Source organism: Athene cunicularia (genome assembly GCF_003259725.1).
Source record: "Athene cunicularia isolate RWA chromosome 1 unlocalized genomic scaffold, athCun1 chr1_part1, whole genome shotgun sequence".
In the NCBI taxonomy this organism is placed as follows: domain Eukaryota; kingdom Metazoa; phylum Chordata; class Aves; order Strigiformes; family Strigidae; genus Athene; species Athene cunicularia.
Window position 1 is genome coordinate 62,207,339 of NW_020799091.1, and position 18,626 is coordinate 62,225,964.

General features: G+C 40.6%; 1 protein-coding gene across 1 annotated transcript in view; it reads left to right on the forward strand.

Annotated features, from left to right (window-relative positions):
- COL4A2 (collagen type IV alpha 2 chain) overlaps positions 1 to 18,626 on the forward strand; it is a 103,559-nt gene that overhangs the window by 68,935 nt on the left and 15,998 nt on the right. Inside the window, exons 20-32 of the mRNA XM_026848822.1 lie at positions 2,222 to 2,294; positions 2,375 to 2,481; positions 3,636 to 3,837; positions 4,606 to 4,665; positions 5,441 to 5,503; positions 9,012 to 9,119; positions 10,637 to 10,858; positions 13,036 to 13,197; positions 13,754 to 13,924; positions 15,046 to 15,189; positions 16,313 to 16,438; positions 16,784 to 16,965; positions 18,423 to 18,486. Coding sequence (XP_026704623.1) covers positions 2,222 to 2,294; positions 2,375 to 2,481; positions 3,636 to 3,837; positions 4,606 to 4,665; positions 5,441 to 5,503; positions 9,012 to 9,119; positions 10,637 to 10,858; positions 13,036 to 13,197; positions 13,754 to 13,924; positions 15,046 to 15,189; positions 16,313 to 16,438; positions 16,784 to 16,965; positions 18,423 to 18,486 — 1,684 coding nt within the window. The remainder of the gene's footprint in view (positions 1 to 2,221; positions 2,295 to 2,374; positions 2,482 to 3,635; positions 3,838 to 4,605; positions 4,666 to 5,440; positions 5,504 to 9,011; positions 9,120 to 10,636; positions 10,859 to 13,035; positions 13,198 to 13,753; positions 13,925 to 15,045; positions 15,190 to 16,312; positions 16,439 to 16,783; positions 16,966 to 18,422; positions 18,487 to 18,626) is intronic.

Genomic DNA, 18,626 nt, shown 5'->3' on the forward strand with positions numbered 1-18,626 from the left:
TATAGAACAGACAGTAGTATAGACATATACAGGCATAGCATAGCATAGCAAAATATCACTCAGCAGCAAAGCCTTGACTTTATCTCAGCTTTTGGTCGCAATGAATTCAAAGTAAAACAATTTAGCTTAAATATTCTTGGTCCAAATTCTTAGGCAGAAGTGACTCCATAATAATGTCCAACAATTTACATATACAGACAATAGATATGCTTAATCTAGATCACATATCAATTTAATGAAAATAAAATTTTATCCCAAGCAATAGGTATTTTTTTCTTTGGATAAAGAGAAATTACAAACAGCTGTAAAACATTTTGAAAACCTGTGTGATAAATTGTATTATACACAACATTGAAACCTTGAAAACAAAAAAACAGCAATGTGATCATCATACTATTAATGCGGTATTACTGCTGATCATTTGTGTAGTTACACAGTCAGTGAAATAAATCACAGAATCATCTAGGTTGGAAAGGACCTTGAAGATCATCGTCCAACCATTAACCTAACATTGACAGTTCCCAACTACAGCATATCCCTAAGGGCTATGTTGACTCTACTCTTAAACACCTCCAGGGATGGGGACTCCACCACTGACTTGGGCAGCCCATTCCAACGCCTAACAACCCATTCTGGAAAGAAATGCTTCCTGTCATCTAGCCTAGACCTTCCCTGGTGCAATTTGAGTCCTTTCCCTCTTGTTCTATCGCTTATTACTAGGTTAAAGAAGCTCATCCCCAGCTCTCTGCAACCTCCCCTCAGCCTCCTCTTCTCCAGACTAAACACCCCCAGTTTCCTCAGCTGCTCCTCGTACAACGTGTGCTCCTGCACCAGCTTCGTTGCTGTTTGTTGGACACAAGTTCCTGAGATTTCTTTTGGCCTGCAGAAAGCAATGTCCAAAAGAAACATCTTTATTGTTTTGTATAGATGTGGCTTCAGTGGCTATTAAAAATGCAGTTTGCAAATATAGCCCAGGTAAAGCAGGATCCTTATAGTCAAATCTGAACTCCCCCTTTAGACTTACAGAAGTGTGAACCTGTATTTTTGAGATGACCTGCAGCTGAGATAGTTTCCATACATGCTTTTCACCCAAGAAAATCTTGGAGAATGTCAATAAAAGGTGGTAATGCAAAAGACACCCTTTTAAATAATGTATGACACAGGAGTATTTGAATCAAAAACTAAATGCATCAGCTACATCCCTTTTGTTCAGTGTCTGCCCTGGAATTCCAGAAGAGGAGGCTAGGCAAAACCTAACATGTGCCTTAGATTTTAGTGAGCGTGAATGTAGTAATTCAGAACTAAAGCTCACTGACATAAAATAGTCAATGGTAAATGAGTTTGTAATGTCTGGCCTTGACACCTACCATGGGTTTGGGCCTGTGCTTGAAAGGTTCTTGGCCAGAAGCTATCAGTAACACTTTGAGATGGACTGTTCAGGAGAAGGATTCTGCATTATGCCAAGGGACCAAGAATGCCAGAGACTGGTCTTTAGCTTCACACAGTTTGCCTTTGCAAGAGAGGAAATCTCCCTTCTTGGATGTTTTCAAAGCTTGGCTAGGCAAGGCCCTGAGCAGCCTGCTCTAGCTCCAAGTGCTGGGTTGGACCAGGGAACTCCAGCTCTCCCTTCTAACCAAATCCTTTCCCACAGGCCTGTGGTTTGTGGCAGGTCACTTAATCACTCTGTGCCCAAGTTCTTGTCTCTGGTAAAGGAAGATGGTGCTACTTTTCAGCCTCACAAAGGTATTGTGAATCACAATCCACTGCCAGCTATGAGGCTGTCCTCTTTTGTAGTGATGGGCAGGAGGAATTACAGGTCGATATAATACTGAGTTTTGTTTCCATGGTGCTGAAGAGTTACTTACAGCATTTAGTAGCTAGCATTGAGGAATTTAACATGTTTTCTCCAATGCAGTTCTGCAGCTGTTTGCAGGACTCTAGCTAGCTTCTGGAAGGCCACAACTCTCCCAGTGCCACCTTCATGCAGAAGCTCCCCTACCATGCCACATAGACCTTGGTCCTAGCTAGAGCATATTAATAACGATTCAGGCACAAAAATGGGATTACTGAAGAGGAAATCATTGACAGAAAGTAATGGGAAAGTAGTAAAATTTAAGGAGGGTTAGGGTTTTTTTAAGCAGCATAGTGGAAATGCAGATCTTGATATCAACTTAAGTGGTTCTGCTTCTTTTTTGGGTTTTTTCCATACATGTAACACCAGGGATTTTCGGGTCAAGATGGATTTCCTGGACCAAAAGGAGAAAAGGGAGATTCTTTACACATAACTACTAAAGGTAAAAATTTACATCATGTATTTTGCTATTATTGATACTTTTCATGAGAGATTGGTCTCACAATGAAAGGTCTTCTTTAGGCACCAAAGGAATTCGAGGAGATCCAGGGCTGCCTGGTATCAGAGGTGAAGATGGCTTCCCAGGCAGAGATGGGTTAGATGGTTTACCAGGACAGCCTGGCCTTCCAGTAAGTAGCAAATAAAGCTAAATCATTTCAACCAATACTAAATTGCTAATCCATTTAATTTGGAGGAGTTACATCACCAGGCAATCCTTCTATCACAGCTAAAGATGCACAACTAGACTGGCTTTAATGGTTACTGATATATTAAACATCGTTTACTCTCAGGGTTTTTAGAACAATCTTTTATTTCCACTTTATTTAAACAACTAAGTAATAGTGTATAACCCATTTAGGCCACCGAACTAGTTACTAGTTAGCTTATGATAATTAGTGATTTATTAGTGACTCATAGCATTGTCTAATAGAGATTCTGTGTGACTGAATTTCAGCAGCTTTGTTAGGGCTCAAAGCAAAATTTACTACAGTTTTACATTCTCAAAATGTAGGTTCTGTCATCACATATATGTTTGATAGCACTCACCTAACTGTAGCTATCTACAGGTTAGACATACAGTCTTAGTTTGTTTTCTAAGCTCATTCTGTAAGCAAAAGAAAAAGTTAAATACCTTGAAAGAGGAATTCATAAATGATATTTTGGACCACTGAGATGCTCTTACATCATATTTGAAGATGAGTCAGAGCCATATCATCCAGTCTGGACCACAGTGCTTTTTACTATCAGTAAAGATGGTACTCTATATTACTTCTGAGGATGGAAACATTTTCTAGTGATGTTCGTAAAATATTGGTTCAATAATGTAGAAATACCTTTAGAGGAGCAGACAAAGGAAAAATCTGCCCATTTGGGTGCAGTTTTTCAGACAGCTTTTCTTCAGGTCTCAGAAGTAAATGCCACATCAGAACATCTCTAGTGATGCACTTGGTTTCTGAAAAACTACAAGTGGGTTTTGGGGAAAGGGCAGTAAGCCTCTCCACAGATGTGATTCGTATTTTCAAGTGCCATTCGTGGGCTGACATTTTTAGGGGAATGCTCACTTGAAGAGTGCTCCCCTTGCTCCTTTTGTGCCATAAGGTCTAAATTAAAGTCAGATTATTTCAAATATATTTTATTTGCAATGTTGATTTCAAGAGCTCAGCTGCAACACCTGAGGAATTACCTACCTGTAAGATGTCATGCATGAGAGTAGTTCAGCTGTTTGGCTTTTGTTTCTTTCTCAGCAAAACCAGGAGTAATCACCTCCATTCGCTTCCTGCAGGGTGATGGTATCAGAGGTTTCCCCGGTGATCCTGGTTATCCAGGTGAATTAGGACCAAAGGGCTTTCCAGGAGAAGCAGGTCTGCCAGGTGAAGGATTTCCTGGTCCAAAAGGGTACCCGGGTCCTCCAGGTGACCGTGGACAAGATGGAAACCCAGGACCTCCAGGTCTGCCTGGTCTGCCAGGAGAGCCTGGCCAATTAGGTAAGAGACATCACTCTGTCTTACATCAAAACCATGGGAGATCATTACTGAATTGTGTGCAGCATCTGTACAGCACACTGTTGAAAAGGTAGCATTTGGTGGGCGGCTATGTGGGTAAAAAGAGATTGCTTGTATTACTTGTCCAGAAATCTTAAAAAAGGAAATACGTCAGAAGTCCCAGTAGTTTCATGTCAGGTATTATTGAATTAGCATGAATGAATGTGTTAGTGTCAGCAACTAACATCTTTCAAGTTTCAAGCAGTTGGAGGCAATGAAACAATGTCCTGCCACTGGAGTACTCACAGGGGGTTTTCTCTGGTCTTCCCCATCCCATATAATCTTTTAATTGACCAGAGAAAAGCATGTATCCATCCTTCAGAGCTATTCATAGTATCTCTGCAGCTTTCCAAATCCCTTCCAGCATAAGAATGCCAGGGCTACATTCACAAGAGCTCAGGCTCAGAGTTTTATTGCTTGACTTCAAGATGCCTGGTAGAATATTCAGGCCAGAGCCAGGCACCTGCCAACCCTACACAGTGCATGGGACACAAAGCCTCCTAACTCTGACAGTGTTAGGTTTCAGGCTAGATCTAATTAATGTATGGATAGAGAGTTCCAGTATGTTATAGCAAATAGTTTGTGTTGTATGTATGCATAATACATAAGAGAGTACATTATCTGGTGTTGTAATAGACATTTTGGTTAGAATTGAGAGCATTTTATAATTTTTCTCTTTTAAATAACTGTTTTCCTGTTCTTTGTTCATAGACTGTGGGCAGGTCACTGAAGACTTTTCTAGAGGAGATGGAACTGAGCCAATATGGTCAGGTACTGTACATACAAATGCCTTGAATATATGTTGATATTTAGTCTCATGCTGCTCTTATGGCTTGATGCTTCCTTTCTGATGATTGCTTTAGATGCTCTTGATTGTAAACCATTTGAACTTCAGGTCACAAATAACCATGCATATAGTGTATGTAGCTCTAAAATAATTTAGTCAAATTGAACATATTTAAAATTATTGCAGTTTTAGCTCTACAGTTCAAAAATTCTTTATTTCGTTGCTCATGAGTGTTTATTGTGACAAAAGAACAATTACTGTTCAATCTGTAACAACAGTCCCAGAAAGCAGGCACCCAAGAAACTGTAAACAATTTTTTAAAGAACTTTGAGTGAACATTTTCAGTGCAATTTGACATATAAAGAAAAAAAAACCCTTCATTTGTACCAAAAATTCACTTGATTGCTTCAGGGGGGTAAATTTCCCATAGGGAAAAAAAGTGTTTCTTTTATTCTGAAAAATACAGTCATCCATGAGGTTGGACTACCCTTCCCATGCCGATCTAGCTGCAGCAGCCACTATAGCCCCTCTAAAACAGACAGAAGAGCAGATGTTGGGGTAGAGCTCAGCTTGAGTGGTCCCCTGGAAATACCACCCATGACCAATTTTTTTAACGAAGCATAAAACTTTTTATAAATTAGGGGTTTGCCTGTTAATTTCATTCACCTGCTTTAATGATGGTGTCTCAGCTGCAGGCACAGAGCTGATGAGAGGCAGCATATGAGCACGTAGGGTGTGACTAACCCTCTTTGTTTGCAGGTGCGGGCTGTGTGAGGCCACCAAAGGGATCCCAAGGCAGGCCAGGGCTGCCAGGAGCCACAGGTAACATTTTGCCTTCACCTTTGTTTCCCACATGCACTGCATTTTGAAGGAGATCTTGCCAGATTGATGCCTTAGCAAGCTGCAAGTTTTAGAAATAACAGTGGAGTACAGTGCTAACTTGAAGCTGGCAGAGATCTAAGCAGCATACAGCCTAGGTGGCTGCACCACTTCTCAGCTAATTCTGTCTTTGCTGATGATAGTCAGCCATGAAACAGAAGACAGAAAGGACAGTCCATTTGTTATTCTCCACATGCAAGTGAGAGTATACAGAGAGAGTCTGCAAGTTTATTGGTAGAGAGTATACCAAGGTCTCTCAGAGCTGACTGGACACCTCACAAGGAAAATCCTGTCCTCTGATAACAGGGTGATAAAAGGTTGCAGTGGAGGATTGTGGAAGATCCTTCTTACTAGTCCTCCTTGTGAGATATTCAGGGCATCTTCAACAAGTGTGAGCCTAAAGCCTTTAATGCAGCTGGGTGCGATAGACCTCATTGTCTGATGCTATGCAGTTGTTCTGTCTGTAGCCATACTCACCTTCCTTGCAGAGCTGGTCCATACTAGCCCAGAGGAACCATCTGGTGATCCTGGGCCCTTCCAGCACTGAGGGTTCCTCATCTCTTTCCAAAAGGAAGAGAAGGTGGGGACAAGGTCTGAAGGACTGTGTGAGATGGAATTGAGAGAAACACAGACAAGGTGTGCTGGGTGGTCATAATGATTGACCTTGAAGAGGGAACCTCCAGCCAGCACTGATAGTTACTATAAGCTTACATACAGCCTAAGCAATAAAGCTGGTTTTGGGTAAATCTTTCTCATCAGCGCTGGTAAAGGTACTGACAAAACCATAACTCAGTCCTTCAGAGTTTGGGAAATGTAAAATTCTTGATGCACCCATTCCTATACCCCCTGTGCTTTAGCCCAGGTCAGAGATCTGGACTATAAATTTTAAGATCAAGGTTTTGGTTTTGTGTTTTTTTTTCCCAGCACAGGTTTTATTATGGCATGCATGGATTTATGGATTGATTTATCACTGATTCATGGATCTTAAAAGGAAACGTTTTATCTCTATTGAAAAATGATGTCTCTGAGCTATTTTTCTTTAGTCCTAATGACTTAGTTTGTTGTTAGGGTCAGTGCTTCTGAAAGTTTTCTTTGCCATCTTTGTAATTTTTTTTCTGAGTATGGTGATTTGTTTATTCTTCCATTCATATGAGCTTGAAGGTTTTTCTTTCAGCAAATACAGTCAGATTTAACTCGTAGCTGTAAGACTGCTGTAATAAGTGATGCTGGTTTTGTGTGGTGTATGTATTATACTCTTGTTAGGCTCTTTAACAGATAGGTCTTTGTCAGATTATAAGTTTCAGTAATTTTAAGATTTGTTTTACATCTCTTCCCTCCAAAAACTGGAAAAGGCCCCTTGCTGAACCCAGTGCAGAGCTCTGTTCGTAACCACCTTTCAACCTGCGGCAGTTCTGGATCTGGAAACCCAGGAGGAACAGGACACATCTTAAAACTTTTCGCAGCTTCTTGTTGCCATAGCTGTGTCAATCTAGTTTCCTGGAGCGTTGTTCCTACCCACATTCTCCAGATTGACACAAAAGCAACAATACCTTTACACTATTTTCATTGTCTGCTTAGAGTGATGTGATTTTGTCTATGAGATTTCCCACAACCTTTTCAGCCAGGATGGAGCTCTGCTGTAGACAGTCAAGTCTCTCGGTGTCATAGGTGCTGATGGCACCCACAAGCAAGGAGTCATCTTTATAGTCTCACACTCTGGTGTCCTTGTGTCCCTTTGAAATTCCTGGCAACATACACAGCCCACCCTAAGTTACATCCTGGTTATTCAGTAGTCTTAAGACCTACATGATCACTGTTGATAAAATGTTTAAATTGTTCTCTGTTTCAAACATACAGCTAGAGCACTTGCAAACTGAACATTGGTCTAAAATAAAAAAAAATATTGCTACTGCTTGGCACATGTTAACACCAGCTAACATTGCATAATGAGCTACTGAAATATGTGGTAAGCAGTGATTGCATTTTCCTTCTGCCACCTTCTTTCTCTAACATGACTTTTTAATTAGTGCAATACTGAACAAAATGAAAGTAAGTCAGATATTACAGATTGGAAACAAGACCAAGATGCTGTTTGGGTAAGAGGCACATTAGAATTTTCCATTGAGACCTGAAAGCCTAGGGTTTTCCTTTTAATTGCTTTCTGAAAAGTTATTGTTCGTATAAGGGAGAGAACAGTAGTCCTGTAGGGCACTGGGAAAATGCTATTCACGCTGCATTGACTGTTTATGTGCACCTTATTTGTGGTCTCTTTAAAGGTTTCCTTCTCCTTTTCACAAACAAAAACTAAAACTGAAAAAAAAATGTGGTTAAATAATGGAAATTCAGAAGACTGAAGTGGAAGAAAGTATCAAAATTCAAGTGATATTTTCCTTGGTTTGTCATAGTTGGAGGTGGAGAGAAACTTGCTTTCAGTGTAATAAATAAATTAGTTTTAATTCATGGTGATGCTAAGCAACAACACTTAAAATGTTAAAGCATGTGTTGACCTTCAAGCCTGAGTTGGGAGCTTAAAGAATTTGAGGAGCTGGGGAGAGTAGGGAAACAAAGCATTGCACAGGAATTATTTTCAAAGAACTTCACCAAAAAATCTTGATCTTGGAATACAATGAATTAATGAGATTCATGTAATAAAGCTATTGCATGAAAATAAATAAATAATGTCATTTTCTAAACTTAACAAACGAATCCTACTAAATGCTTGCAGGCTTTGAGATGTTAAGAAGCAGTAATATTTGCCCTTACCCAAATGTCAACTACTACATCACAAGGAAGCGAGGTCTCATTTTACCTGTCAGAAGATAACTCAGTATGAGCATGAGTTTAGTGCCAGAGGAATATTTTTTCAGGGCACAGCCCTTCTTTTACTACCAAAACTATAGACCTGTACTGTTACAAATATAGTAAGTAGGCTAGTTCATTTGTATCCAGTTTCTAGGATGATTAGATCTAAACTGTAGCCTTACATTTCTGTTTCATGGTTATCTCAAACAGTCTACTCTTGTTCTGTGATCAGTTTAGCAAAGAAATGAAAAATTTGTTCCTCCTACAGCATCTCACTTGTGCCCATTTCTGTTGAGCATTCTTCTTTGACATTGCCTTTTGACCTTAATCTAAGAGCCTTAATTTAAAAAAAATTTTAAATTCTCCAAGTCTGTGAGACTAATTATTTTCACACTAGTATTGTCCATATCATTAGTCTTTAAATCAGATTAATCCATGTTTGCAAGAGCCCTTAACCTAGATTTTTGTTCCATGTCTTGGGAGATTGAATACTAGCTACAGTAGAGTCTCATTAAATTTTTTTTAAAAAGTTTCCTCTTTGCATCTGGAACCGCATCATGATGATATTTACCACTAACTTTTCTTACATTATATGCACATTTCTATTCTGTTTGTTCAGATCACACTTTCTTTCTTTTATATAATTTAGGTGCAAAAGGTGCAAGAGGATTCCCAGGTGATCCAGGTCCAGTGGGATACCCAGGGCTAAATGGTACACGAGGTGATCCAGGTCGGGAAGGTTTCCCAGGTCCTCCAGGTATATTGAAATAATTAGTCATTCTTTATGTAATTTTGGCCTCTTTACTACAGTCACTGAAACACAAAAACTTGATTCCAGATACATTTTCAGTTATCTTCCCTTCCACATTCAAATGATAAACTACTATACAAAACTGTAACTTTTCCAATCGAGAAGGTTTTTCTGCAGCTTCTGTAATGATGAAAAGTGACATAGATGCCAGCCTTTTAAAATCTTCTTTATAGTGCAAAATTATAAATGTGACAGTAAAAATTCATGAAGTTCACATAGAAATAAAGAAATTCAATAACAAAATATTTCAGATTCCACATGTAATATACTCAGAATAGTGATGCAGAAAGGAAGAAAATACTAATATTAGTATTTCTATTTAATTCTTTCCAGCATTAGTGTATATTGTACTGGGCATATCAAAGGCAGAGTACTAGCTACTTATCTCACCCATAGGCAGCTGTGTTTCCAAACAGTGTTTACAAGTGTTCAATGTTTTTCATATTTTATGCTAGTCTGTAATAGATACAGGTTCGATCCCAGAGCTTCTGTATCTCTCCAGACCTTCCAGGATGTCCAAAATCCAGTACCCACATGCTTCTTCACCCTAAGGCAGCACACAACCTGAAAGTATTGTCTAGGCTCATCTACAGCACTTGTAGTAGCAAAAGAGAAGGCTAAAGAGTTGATGCATGTTCTGGTCAATAGGCAAGGGATGTATCATAAAACATGGCTCTGTGCAGAGTAGGGCAGGACCACTGAACCTGTGTTTCCCCTGCTAAGCTCTGCAGAAGGCTTTAAATGCTAAATTAGGGCTCCCATACCTTATGGCTCCCAGGCCATAGGGTGGTCAGCACTCAGACTAATTTTTGCAGTCTGCAATACTGTCTTTCACCAGTGCTTGGACTTAACTTCCAGTCTAGGTCCTGTTTCCCAGTCCACAAGAAGCCTTTCCCCTGTCATCTGTGGTCATGGGGGCTTGTGCCTTCCCAGTCATCCACCTACAGGGTGGGGTACAGGGGCAGTGGCGCTCCTTCATCAAGAGCATGAAGCAATTGGCATTGGCCCCTTGAGATGTGTGGGGAACTTCACAGTTTACCAATATGCATTCACTCATTTATTTTTTCAAATTTGACTCCCTGCCACATATCAAACTAGGTTTTTGTGTACAGGAACTGGTTTTTTGCCCTTACAGAATAAGATGTTTATAAAATTCTGCAATAGCTGTGTCAAAATAATTGCACAAAAGTAGCTGTACTTGGACCTGTGGGTCTTTTATCACCCAGGCACTAGGTATCCTGAAGGGTTATTTATAAATTCTGCCGATTTCCATGTTTGGCAAATGTTCTTATAAATGCTACATGTTTAAAAACATTTATGCAATACTTTGATTCTACAGGTTTCTGCTAAGAACTAGGGGAAATTACAATAATGTAAAAGGCATTATGATGGTGTATCTAGGATTTGAACTCCCAACATTTTTAGTGAACCCTGTGATGCCTAGTCACTGTTTTATTTTACAGGTTTTACTGGGCCCAGGGGAGACAGGGGCCCGAACGGTCTACCTGGACTTCAGGGACACCCAGGCCTTACAGGAAAACCCGGTGCTCCGGGAGCAGCAGGATTGAAGGGCTTTCCTGGTGATGTTTTAGGAGCAGCAGCAGGTTCTCGAGGGGATGTCGGGTTCCCCGGCTTCCCGGGGTTGAAAGGCACACCAGGAGATCAAGGAGTACCAGGAGTTAGAGGTAACAGCTACTTCAAGTGAAGAAATGTTTGAGTGTGATATAAATGCAGCCAAATTATAGAGATGTGAGAGTAGTAAGATACTGTGTTAGGACACATTGGAGGTATTGATGACCTCAGCATCAAATCCAGTGCCTGATGATCTCCCATGCCTTCCCCATCTACCTCAACTGTTACCAATATGTCTGGCTTCTCCAAACACCTTCTGGAGATCCACTGCTTATGACCAGCACTCCTTCACATTGCACTTCATTAAATCAGCCACAACAGGATACCAGAGAATGAGATTTTGCTTATCTTTGTTGTGTTCAGATGTACTTTTAATTTTTCCCACTGTAGTTAAGGGAGTGGTGATGTAGTTATCCTGATTTTCAGTTACAGACTGCTTAATACTGAGATTGTTTCCAGTGCCAGAAGAGGTTTGGATAATACACGGCTTTGCAGAATAGCACATTGCACTAGTGCACTATTTGTACATTTTAGTTAAGAGGAGATAGTGTTTAGTAAATGTTAATAAGCCATGTTACCTGGTCAGTCTTTGGGCACTCAGGAACAAGGAAAAGATAATATTATATACTTATTCATAACTTAAGGGTGTTAATTTTATTTCATTATTTCATGGAGCTTAAAAAACATGCTAAACTCCCTATAGAAAACAGAAGAACGTAGTTTCTCTACAAAATCTGACCTTGGCACTCTAAGTTGTGTGGAGAACTTCCAAAAGCATGTGTGGGAATTAAGCATTGGCTTCTACATAGTTTCAGTAGCATTTGCACACATAGTTAAATTTAAGAATGCTGATCACCACCTTGCCCTGTTGTGGAAGTGAAAAAGGAGTAGTAATTGTGTGACTAGCTCAAAGCAAGGAGGTATATCACAGGAACCTGTTTTGGAGACTCTTCTTATGATTTTCAACACAAATAAAGAAAGGAAAAGCATCATCTTACATGAGTTATTTGAAGTGAGGAGATCTGGTTTGACATTCAGTAGATCCCCAGAGTAAAAGAAAGATGAAGACAGATCTGTGGCACTTGACAGGTTTGAGAAAAGGCAGAAAAGATCACTAACACCTTTGAAAAGGGGAAAAATTCAAGGTAAAACATGGATTGGAAAAGAAAAAAAATTGCATGACTTTCTACCTTCTTTCTAAGCATTTCTGTAAACTGTTTTCAGTAGTAACAAAAAGTAAGTACAGTGAAAAAGAAAAAGCATTACTAGTTTGTCTGTTCTTGATTTATTTTACAGTTCTGACAGAATGGACAAAAAAAAACACATTAATTTTTGTATGAGTCATAATTAGTTTTATGTGAAGTGGCTAGTGATTCCATTATATCATCTATGCCACTTAAACTACTAGCCCCTCAGAACAGAGAGCTAAAGCCTGTATTCTGTTATTGAGAAAACTCACCTTATGTGACCTCAGTTATACACTTAACTACAGCCAAGCCAATGGACCCACACTGATGTAAAACCTGAATACAGAGAAGCAGATCCACTTGGCCTTGATTTTAAGTGCCATGTACTTTTGAGGTCTTGTACACTGCTGCTTCTCCAGTCTGAATGCAAAGCAGGCATTACCTTTTAATCTTTATTCTTACATCGTAGAGATGTAAATTTTCACCCAGGGCCCTAAATTGTGTAGAATCAGGGCCTTTTTGCTTAGGAATTTGTATGAACCTTATAAAAATGCCTTGTAATAACCTTACTTGAAAATTTCTGAACAATAACACAAACCAGAACACACCATAACATGCCTTAAATGTTCCCATTCCTGCCTATCACGTTTTAGAAAAAATACAAAGCATTATTTCAGTGGTTCAGTCAGCTGCTTGATTCAATTCTTACAAAGATGTGTGTAATAAAGAGAGAAGATCAGAAATTACAGAATTTGGGGGTTAAAAGTGGAAGAGACCTGTTCCATCTATATCCACCTGGTGCCAAACTGTTTCCATTCATTTGAAAGAGCCAGTCAACCTTTCCGATGCAAATATTGAGATCAGTACTGGTAATGTCAATTATTTTAAAACTAATGAGCAGTCTTTTAATTTGCTTTTCCTGTTCTCACTGAATTTTCAAGGGAAGAACATACCCTTCGTGATTACTGCGTACACAGAAGTGATATGTAATAATCAGCTCTCCAGGTATTTATGCTCTCTAATGCATGATTATGCTATTTTAGGAGCGGATGGTAACCCAGGTCTGCCAGGACCCAAAGGAGATCCAGGGCCTCAAGGTCTCCCTGGTTTGATGGGATTGCCAGGAACACCAGGAACACGTGGATTCCCAGGGCCACCAGGAAACCCTGGGCCAGATGGCGGGCCTGGCTCTCAGGGACCTGTTGGTAAGAAGCTATTGCTGTCCTGTGTCACTCCTCCTGCCAGCTCTCTGGCAGGGCAACTGTATGGTTTCCACAGTGGAAAGTTAAGCTTGGGGTGGTGGCACATGCTGTTCTTCAATTCCTAGCCAGGGAAATAGCGCAGACACTGTGATTACAAATTGTGCTGGTATCACAGGTAGGAAGAGGTGATGATGGTCCTCACTGGCAGAGCTGCTGCTTTTCCTTCTGTGAGCTTGCTGGTGGCAGACTGGGAGAAGAGAGCTACCAAATGGAAGGAGTCTTATGGAAAAGGGGCTTAATTCTTGAATTAAAGAGGATGGGAAGGTCCTGTTGGGAGTGGGTACAGAACCAAGCTGGTAGCAAGACTGGTTTGTATTAATGAACTGCTTCATCTTTATAATCAGTTCTGCAGTACTTTGTTGAAAAACATCATCATTTTCCCCCCATCAACATGAAGCTGGTAGGATAGCAGTTTTCTCCCTCTTGAGCTACCTTGTATGAAATCATCATGTATAGCCAACTGCTTTTTAATCTCAATGTTCACATGTTCACATGGCAGGTCCACCTGGTGCTAGGGGAGAAGATGGTGAGCAAGGTTTTCCAGGCCCTGTGGGCCTGAAAGGTCTGTCTGGTGACAAAGGTGACACAGGTTACCCGGGATCACAAGGTATACCTGGCGTGACTGGTCCCCCTGGCATAAGCGGAATGGATGGCTTTCCAGGAGATAAAGGTGAGCTCTGGACTGCTGCTTTGAAAAAAAGTAATGTTGCCTAAAGCTGTTCTGTGCTGAGATGAACAGGACACATTCTCTGCTGGACTACCTGTGTTTAAAACAGAATTAGTCATGTGCTTCATATATTCAAAAATCACTGTCTGTTTTCCCCTGTGTTGTGCCCGGCAAAATGCTAGCTTGTGACATACAGCTCTATTTAGAAGGGCAATGGTTGGTTTATTTCTCCTTTAAAAAAAAAACAAAACAAAACAGTATTTACTCTTCTCTCTCTAAGTCTTTCCCTTGTCCCAGTCCCACTGATTCTCAGTGAAATTAAAGAGATGTTTCCTCAAAACTTAAAGTTTTTTTAAAGCTGGCAGTTATGTATTGAGCAATGCCAGACACAAGACCTCAATGTTGACTTTTACCAGAATCGAACCTTACATATAGAGAAGGTGAGATTCTCATTTGCCAGCCATGAAAATGCTATGTATAATGCAAGTTGTCTACATCACAGAGGCAGTTTCAACAGGATTAAATTCCATGTGAAGCCAAGTTAAACACTGCATGCCTAAAAACACATGTTGCAACTTCATCAGTTGGCGAAATGGGACTTTTTTCCTCGGACAACTCTGGAGTACTAATCAGCTCTCATTTCAGAAGAATGAAGATCTCTTTGTGAGCATAATCCATGTAAAACAGCATCCTCTTGTTTAGAAAAAAGGAGTGGGAGTTTTTGGTAAGAGAGGGCCAGCTGGTCCTAGACCCCTGATTTATATCTCTACATGTAGAAGAACAGGCTGACTAAAAACCTTGAGTGGAACTAGGTACCTTTCTCTAGCTTCTCTGTAGGAGAGGCATTGAACTGATTTTTCAGAAGACGACACTAAGTTCTGGTCATCTCCGCATCTCTTGGCCAGTTGAGACAGTTTGGTGTACCCCTGCTCTTCTTTACCTCTCAGAGAGTTTGTGTGCTTCTTGCAGAGCTGCAGATTGCCCTAGGCACCAAGGAACCCCAAAATAAGTACTGCTGCAATGAACTTTTCATACCGTTTTAGTTGTGCATTACTGGCTCACGTTTACTTAATTTGCAGAAATCTGGGTGACATAACAGTTCTCTTCCCCTTCTTTCTTTAAAGGCTTAAAAGGTTCACGTGGTGTTGATGGTTTCAAAGGCATGACAGGCCTAAAAGGCAGACCAGGCATCAAGGGAATCAAAGGAGAATTTGGCCTGTTTGGAGCTCGGGGCGATAAAGGCTCACAGGGCGCACGTGGCTTTAAAGGTATTTACTTATGGGTGCTACCAGTGTGTTTGCTTTTCACATCTGGAGAACTATTTTACAAGGACACAAAGTCAAAGACGACACATTTTTTCACATGGTAAATTTAGCTCAGACGTTCTTCCACCTATTTCACACATGGGCCTCTGGCTGAGAGGCCTGGATTTTAGGCTCAGGGAAAGGTTATTTCTTTGTGAATTTTTACACGTTTAAGGTTAGAGACAGACATCTCACTATTCACCAGAGCCTTTTCCCAGGAAGCACAAAGTGTCTGGGGGAATAGATTCAGATTTTGCTCCAGTTGCACTGTAAAGGCACTGAAATATTCAGAAAACCAGGCAATTAAGTGGTTAAGTCAGAAACATCAGCTGATATCATCCCCAGTGAAGTGAAAACTGTAATTCAGTCCTCTTTTCTTTGCATACAGTTATCTTTAAATAATCGCTTTACTGCAAGGCCACTTAAACAGTCTGCAAAACAGTACTCCCAGTAATTCAGGGGAGGTCTGAGCAAAAGACAAGTGTGGAAACAGCCCCTGCAAAAAAAATCACAAATGTCCTTCTTGGTGAAGAAGTATAAGACGGTGCACAATCATAGGAGACAAGTCTGGGTTGCTGGCCTGTGTCTGCATCCCACAAAGAACTAAAGACAGTCATACAGTCTATTTGAGTCCTTTATTTGGGATTTTATTTACTGATGTCACTAGTAACCTTCAAATCAGTAAGAGGAAAAAAATAACTGGGAACAAATCCAAACTTTCTATTTCACTCAGGGCTTGACTGAGAGTTTCCCTTCACTACTTTTCTGTGCTTTCCCCAGTGTGCTTTTTGTGGGTTTTATAAACAAATGATACCTAACTGATCTGCTGAGAGGTAAATTCTCGATTGCAGAGGAGTCTGGGTCCAGCTCCCCAGGACTGTATGTACAAAAGTTTAACTCAGTTTTCATGTTTTCTCATGCTTGACTGTTCAGCTGACACAGGTAACTTTTTATGCAAGTGGATTTTCCAAAGCTTATGCAAATTATCTATTAATCCCTTTTTGCTAAATTCACTCTTCTGTTCAGTTTTTCCAACACAGTGCCTCTGACTAGCTTTTTGAACATGGTTGGGTTCTTTACCCTTTAGGTGACCGTGGGGACCAAGGCCCCCCAGGAGAGCCCCCAAAGCTCAAGCCTAGCATGATGATGGAAGTTAAAGGTGAAAAAGGAGATGTTGGAGAAAGGGGCACGAAGGGATTCTTTGGCTTAAAAGGTCAGTGGTCACAGCGAAACAAAGCAAGTATATTCAGGACTATCAATCAGTGTTTTTCCCAATTACCCTGTTAAATATTGCCTGCTTATTGTACCACTGCACTGCAGCCCTCCCAGCACAGTCTCTGACAGCAAAAGCTGAGCTCCAGCTGCATTTCACAGAGCCACCCCTGAGGAAAGCTTTGGGGAATTACGTCACACGTGTGTGCTGCCTTTTTGTACTAGTGCATCATGGTGCCATGTTTCGAGAAAGCCACTAGCAGAAAAACTTCTTACAAAGTGTGTGTCAGCCTTCCCAGCTTTAATAGTTTAAGTCTTCTTTATTTTTCTTCTTCCCTACCTGCAGGTAGCAAGGGAATGCCAGGAATTCCCGGAAAGATAGGAACTCCAGGGTCCCCTGGGCATCCCAGCTATGTGGCTGGTGTGAAAGGGGATGTCGGCGCAAAGGGACTGACAGGTCTGAAAGGGTATCCTGGTCCATCTGGTTCTCCTGGCATCAGAGGCTTCCCTGGCAGCACAGGAGGCAGGGTGAGTTCATGCCCATGAGGGAATATGAGTGTCCTTGTGCTGGCATTCAGCTTCTCTAGGGAGGGGTGTTCACCCCTTGAAATTGTGCTGAACAGCTACAGTGAAAAGATAAAAATGCAATAAAAATTGAATAAATAGATCAAATATTTTTGCTTGATCCCTCCAATGTTCGTTAAGCAAAGTCCTTTCTTTTCTCGTTGGGAGACATCCAAATTTCATGCGCCAGCTTTTCGCCGATGAGGACTCAGACAGTTCCTTCTACATCCTTGGTCCTCTTGCCATAGCTGGTCGTAAAATTATTCTCAATGCTGGGCTTACTCTTCCCTTTCTCCCAGGACTGATGGTACCACTGCCAGAAATTACTCACTGTCACTCATCTAACAGAGTCTAAGAATCTCAAATCCTAGAGGGTAATTCACCGTTCTTTACTTTGGCTACAAAATAGGTTACATTGGAAGAAATAAACTCTTACAAAAGGCCTGACAGTAGACCACAGGCATCATTTATTTAGGGCAGCTGAAAGCTACTTTTCTTTTCTCAGGTAGCTTTGCCTTTAGATTTCAGTAGGATTTTTTTCTAACCACAGACTGCAGAAGTGTCATGGTTTAACCCCTTCTGGCAACTAAGCACCATACAGCTGCTTGCTCACTCCCTGCCCCTAGCAGGATGAGGGGAAGAGAATTGGAAGGGTAAAACTGAGAAAGCTCATGGGTTGAGATAAGAACAGTTTAATAATTTTAATAATAATAATGTTATTGTAACAATAACAATAATATTAATATATTGCAATGAAAATAACAGAGAGAGAAATAAAACCCAAGAAAGACAAGTGATGAAAATGAAAACAATTGCTCACCGCCAACTGACCGATGCTCAGCCAGTCCCTGAGCAGCAGTCCCCCAGTCAACCCTCAACCTAGCTTATTGCTGAACATAACATCATATGGTATGGAATATCCCTTTGGTCAGTTGGGGTCAGCTGTCCCAGCTGTGTCCCCTCACAGATTCTAGTGCACCCACAGCCTGCTCGCTGGTGGGTGGGGTGAGGCAGAAAAGGCCTTGACTCTGTGTAAGCACTGCTCAGCAGTAACTGAAACATCTCTGTGTTACCAACACTGTTTCCAGCACAAATCCAAAACATAGCTCCATACTAGCTGCTATGAAGAAAATTAACTCTACCCCAGCCAAAACGAGCACAAGGACTCACTACTATAGATATGTTAAAGGATGTTCTCAGTTTCAAACCTAAGTCCTTGCAAACATAATTTGTCCCTTGGTTTATACTGGTTTGGCTTAACTTATTTCAGCCAAATGACTCTATAAATTATAAAGTACTATGGAAACTCAAAAAGGGTAAATTTAATAGACTTTTTTCAGTATTTCCAAATGGTTCTGCTTGAAAGGTTGAAAAAAATCCTCATCCTTATTAACTGATACCTGTTTTCCATTATATGATAGGGAGAAAAGGGTACTCCAGGAATTTCTGGCCATTTTGGTACTCCTGGCTCACATGGTGAAATAGGTGAGTTTGCTCTCCTATCTGAGCATTCTTTGTATTCATTGCCCATCAAATGCTCAACATTAAGTTCTGAAGAGTCTTAGAGTGTTTTCAGTCTTAAAGAGTCTTCATACAGTCTTACAGAATGATATTGTGGATGTGGG